The sequence below is a fragment of the Clarias gariepinus genome, chromosome 24, assembly GCF_024256425.1.
Source record: "Clarias gariepinus isolate MV-2021 ecotype Netherlands chromosome 24, CGAR_prim_01v2, whole genome shotgun sequence".
NCBI lineage: Eukaryota > Metazoa > Chordata > Actinopteri > Siluriformes > Clariidae > Clarias > Clarias gariepinus.
Window position 1 is genome coordinate 5477492 of NC_071123.1, and position 5212 is coordinate 5482703.

Below are 5212 nucleotides of genomic sequence, written 5' to 3' on the forward strand. Positions count from 1 at the left end.
CTGATGCACATGGGAATGAGGGTTGAAGTGAATTGGAGAAAAGGTTAATGCACATGTGTATCACTGTTTTGGCGGCAAAAGAGGGAGAGCCACTCAACATTGGGCGCGTGGCTGATCAGAGTATATACCAGACAGAGTCAGCCAAAAAATGTATACACACTTCAGGAAAAGAAAAATTGTATTATGTGTATTATAATTATACAATATTAATATTATAGTATTAAAATATTTGTACAACTTTATCTTTTTTCTTTTCCTGAAGCGTGTGTTTCCGTTCACTGCACGTAGCACGTGCACAGAACGCTGATTGGTCACCTTACCTGTGACGTCAGTGCCACGTCACTTTCGTCTTTGTTTGGAAACGCCCCTTCTGCTCGATACAGGTTTCGGAGCTCCGGAGTTTCTCACACGTCACAATTCTAACAGCCAGGATTTCCCCTAAAGTTAAACATTAGTTTAAAGCTGGTGGAATTACGAGTTAAAGTTAATCAGCAATGACCCAGCAAGGAGCTGTACTGCGAACATACAACAACGAGCTGGTCAAGTGTAAGTCTAATATAAAAGATCAGTAATAATATCAAGGTCTGCTTTCATTGAAATGACACGTTTTATATCATTTTAAAGTAAATGTGGTGTGTCTATATTTTAATACATCTGTCAAGGTTTTGGCACCATGCAAGAAATTATCACCTAGTACCTTAAGGCATTTAAACATTATATTCTACAGGTTTAATAATACAATACATTCCATATGATTAATCACATGATGTTGATCATGTATGTCACAATACATATTGTATATGGAAAGCCCGGGTTCGATTCCCTCTGGATGCCTAATCCCCACTCACTGAATGCAGTGCCGCTTCCAAGCCTGAATTTAACAGGAGGGTTGCATGTGCAGACTGGATGGTGACAACATATTATGCATTTATATAGCAGGTGGTGCGTTGATGTAGTGGTTAACATTGTGGCCTCGAACCTCTAGGATTGGGGTTCGATTCCTGCCTCAGGTCTGTCTGTGTGTAGTTTGCATTTTCTCCATATGCTTGCTTAGCTTCTTCCACATACTCGGTTTCCACCCACAATCCAAAAACATGCAGTTTTTCATTAATTAGCGTTCCAAAATTGCCTCGTGCACAAAGTCTCCTGGGACAGGCCCCGCGACCCTGATAGAAAATGAATGAATAATCAGATATAAAGTCCTACTGTATATAGTGTGAGATATGCAGTCATGGGCAAAGTACACAAATCCTGTATTTGAGTAAAATTTCCTAGGTTGAATATTACTGAAGTACAAGTAGAGGTCCTGCATTTACATATCAACTTGAGTAAAAGTACAAACGTGCTCATCTTAAAATATGCATAAGTTTCAAATGTACTGAGCTTGTGCTTGCATGCAGCAGTCTTTTTCATAGTAAAAGAAATAATAATAAATTCCGTCTCCCTCTAATACAATAGTATAAAGATACTGTATGTGGTGAAGTAAAAGTCCAGATAGTTGTTTTTTAATGATGTTGTGGGTTTAAAGGAAAAATCGAATAAAACATTTGCAGACAATATTTTATTGAAAAACATTCAGCTTTAGGATGGTAATATACCACCTTAAATACACTCTATGGTTGATGTATTTTCCCCAACGGCATGCTTTGTGGTGGCACGGTGGTGTAGCACTGTGGTTAGCACTGTCGCCTTGCACCTCCAGCATCCGGGTTTGATTCCCGGCCAGGCTCGACTCCCGTCACTGTGTACATGGAGTTTGCATGTTCTCTGCATGCTTGATGGGTTTCCTCCCACAGTCCAAACATCTGCACATTAGCCTAATTGGCATTCCCAAATGTGTGTGTTTGTATGTGCCCTGTAATGGATTGGCACCCTGTCCAAGCTGTACCCTGCCTCGTGCCCTAGGCCGCCTGGGATAGGCTCCAGGCGAGTGAGTGAGAGCATGCCTTGTCAGATTTTATTCCTTTAAAAGCTAAAACACAACCAGAACCTTCCTCTAATCGGCCGTCCTTTCCTCAGGTATAGAGGAGCTGATCTTAAAGAGGGACGAGCTGAATAAGCAGATCCAGCAGGAGGAAGAGGAGAAGTCTGGTCTCCAGCATGACATCCGCTTGCTCACTGAGAAATTAAACCGTGTGTCCGAGAGTCTGGACTGCCACCTGACTTCCTGGAAAGAAGTAGACCAGACCATCGCTGAGACAGAAGCTGCATACATGAAGGTAGCGGTCTTCTTTTAATAAATAACTTTTTTTGTGTAATATAATTTAGTCATGTCATCCTAGGTGATTATTTTTAAATTGTAAGTAATTAACAGCAATTTTGAAGTGTGTCAAACCTGTTTAAATATCTAAACATAAATTATAAGCACACAGGCTTCGTTCAGCCCCTGGGTAGCGCATACAAATAATCTCAGTTAACGAAGTGATCAAACATTGCCACGTTTTTTACGCCTTCATTCATGATAGGTTTCAAGTCCCGGTTTGACTCGAACGCTTCTATTTTGACGTCTGTGTTGCTTTTTCACAGTCCCTGTTTGCCGTAGCCCTGCTACAGGTCTCTGTGGGTTTCCATAGAACCTTGAAGATTATGTCGAAAAATGATGTATTTGTATGTTTGCTTGCTTTATATAAAAAAATTAAAAACAACAAAAAAAACCTTTTTTTTTTTCCTACCCTAGATTCTAGAAAGTTCTGAGACCCTGTTGAGTGTTTTGAAGCAGGAGACCGGGAACCTCGCCAAAGACCCCAGGAGCAGCAAAGACCGTCTATCTCTATAGCCGCCTCCTCTCGTGTTAGTATCGACGCCATGCAATATTCAACAGTTCCAATTCTTAATATGGAATTCATTTCCTACCATGATGTACAGTATTTATTCAAAGACTTTTTTTTTATATTGGAAATTTAAACAAGGAACATATACGGGATAGACAGTATAGTACACTCTTTTTCTTCACCCCCTCCCCTCCTCCTCCCCATAATAAAGCATCAGGCAGTCAGTGGAATACAGAACAATAGGTATAAGGTATAAATCATAGAATGGATTAAACAAAAAAATATAAACAGCAAAATAAATAAATAAATAAATAAATAAATAATATTAAACAATATTTTTTTTCTTATATATCATTTTAAAATTTCTTTTTAAGTGCATCTAATGTGGTCGAACTACTTGTGTGGTGTGTTTAATAACTTTAATATAGTGTAGTTCTGATCATCTGTTTTGCATCTGGTTTATGTCTATAAACAGAATCTAAGAGGGATAGCGACTTCTGTACAGGCTGCTCGAACGAGCCAAAGACGTTGTAAAACGAGCCAAAGACGTACATAAAGTGTCCATCCAACATACAGTGTCCATCCAACATACAGTGTCCATCCAACATCCAGTGTCCATCCAATGGTGCTATCAAATATAGATTAGTAAGCATAAAATGGTTCTGTACATAATAATATTAAGAGATACAGATGAAAGAACTAACCTCATACTTCACCCAGGATAACATTTGCTTTAGTATGCACACCCCAGTAATCTTAATCTTAGTCTTAGTCTTAATTTAAATTAATCACAGGAACCACCACAAGTGTGTCTCTTGAAGAAAAGAAATATCAGCTTTGAGTTGTTGCATAGGGTTCATGGCTTTTTTTTTTTTTTTAACCATTCTCACATGATTTTTAAGCGAGGTAACATTCCAGCTAACAAAATTATTAGAAATACATAAGCCCGTCTGGAAGAAACACTCAGTACAGTTGACTGGCATGATCCCTACCCGTCAAACATTATAAGAAGGTGATTTCTTTATAAAGAAAGCCATAAGCAACAACACAAGTCCTGAACTAGCACCTTGGTTAAGTACTGTTGACTAGTCACTTGAAAAAAAAAAAACAGAAACTAAGGATTTCTAGGATTGTTCAGCGCAAGCCGGACAAATCACATCCTACTCCATTGTTGGCTCTTTAGCGCCCCCTGTATTAAATTAAATGCCATATTAAGGTTATGTCTCCAGATGTTTTTTTTTTTTTTATGACATCAAACCGACTGCATTAACCGCCTTCACTTTATTGAACATTTATTTTCACGTTTAACAGGTTTTCTTTTTAAATCTTCGAAATCAATGACACAAATCGTACACATAGATTTAGCCAAGGACAGAAATACAAGAAAAATTAAATGAAAATACAGTACAAACAGCAACCTGTTTCCACTATGAAAATAAACAGGGGGAGGTGTGGAAGAATGGATGGACGGTTTTATTCAACTTTATACCTTCTACCTAAAGGCACAGGTCCTACTTATTTTTTTTCTCTCTCTGAAGACCCCTAAACTATCTATTGTTAACATTTTCTTTTACTTGCTGATCGAGCTTTTAGTGGAATGAAGCCTCGATGCAAAATGGCAGCTATGTACTTTATTTACTTTTTGGAACTAGAGGAACATTACTACTTCACTTCTTTGTTGTTGATTGGACCTGAAATTTCCAAAAATTAGTCCATCCATGACGGCGACACTTCCCCAACCGCCTCAACTTTTTAAACATGACTACACAAGGTGCAAAATGAGGCAACAAAAGGACAGTGCAAATGAATGAAAATTAACAGTAAGTTATTTCTTCTTGTTTTTTTTTTCTTTTAAATAAAGCACCTTAATGCTACTGCTGATGTTTAAAACCTCGTTAAAATTCCTATAAAGATACTAAAAGATGTAAAATAAAATAAAATTTCTTGTTTATGAAATAAATTATGAAAGTGTGTTTAAAGAATGTAGAATCTCTGCATCAATACTGGCCAAAGAAGCATATCGAGACGACGAAAATCTCGCTCTCTCACACACACACACACACACACACACACACACACACACACACACACAGGGGTCAGTTGGCATTGTGTGTCTAGTCAGTCCTTTTGTCCTCTCTCTCTCTCACTCTCTCTCACACACACACACACACACACACACACAGTCTTATTTATGGACGTAACTGAAGTAGGCATCCATTTTTGCTTACTGGAATGTAGAAGAGTCATGTAGTGAGCAGGAGAAAGAAAATACAAGGGGCTGTTCAAGTCAAACCGGGACGTTTACAGAACACAATTATGTGCAAGAGTGAAAACTACCTTTTTTGTCTTTATAGCAAGACTGCCTGCTTCACGTCTAGAACGCTGGCCTCCCAGGAACTCCTTAAATGTTGAAATGGCTTGGAGCGACTTGGTCAGGACTG

General features: G+C 38.4%; 1 protein-coding gene across 2 annotated transcripts; it reads left to right on the forward strand.

Annotated features, from left to right (window-relative positions):
• Positions 1–409: 409 nt before the first annotated feature.
• On the forward strand, positions 410–3332 carry LOC128512521 (microtubule nucleation factor SSNA1-like). Of its 2 annotated transcripts, XM_053485838.1 has the most exons (4): positions 410–546; positions 2020–2219; positions 2678–2790; positions 3247–3332. In XM_053485838.1, exons 1-3 carry the CDS (start codon positions 495–497, stop codon positions 2774–2776), a joined length of 351 nt encoding a protein of 116 aa, XP_053341813.1. In that variant the 5' UTR covers positions 410–494; the 3' UTR covers positions 2777–2790; positions 3247–3332. The 2 variants fall into 2 exon arrangements, with proteins under 2 accessions (XP_053341813.1, XP_053341812.1); XM_053485837.1 differs by lacking the exon at positions 3247–3332 and having other exon boundaries at positions 2678–3028.
• Positions 3333–5212: the final 1880 nt, after the last annotated feature.

Excerpts from the sequence above, each read along its gene's own strand:
- LOC128512521 (XM_053485838.1), top strand. The coding sequence starts at position 495 with ATGACCCAGCAAGGAGCTGTACTGCGAACATACAACAACGAGCTGGTC. Across the intron at positions 547-2,019 it reads CAACAACGAGCTGGTCAAGT|GTATAGAGGAGCTGATCTTA; the intron begins GTAAGTCTAATA and ends TCCTTTCCTCAG. Across the intron at positions 2,220-2,677 it reads CAGAAGCTGCATACATGAAG|ATTCTAGAAAGTTCTGAGAC; the intron begins GTAGCGGTCTTC and ends TTCCTACCCTAG.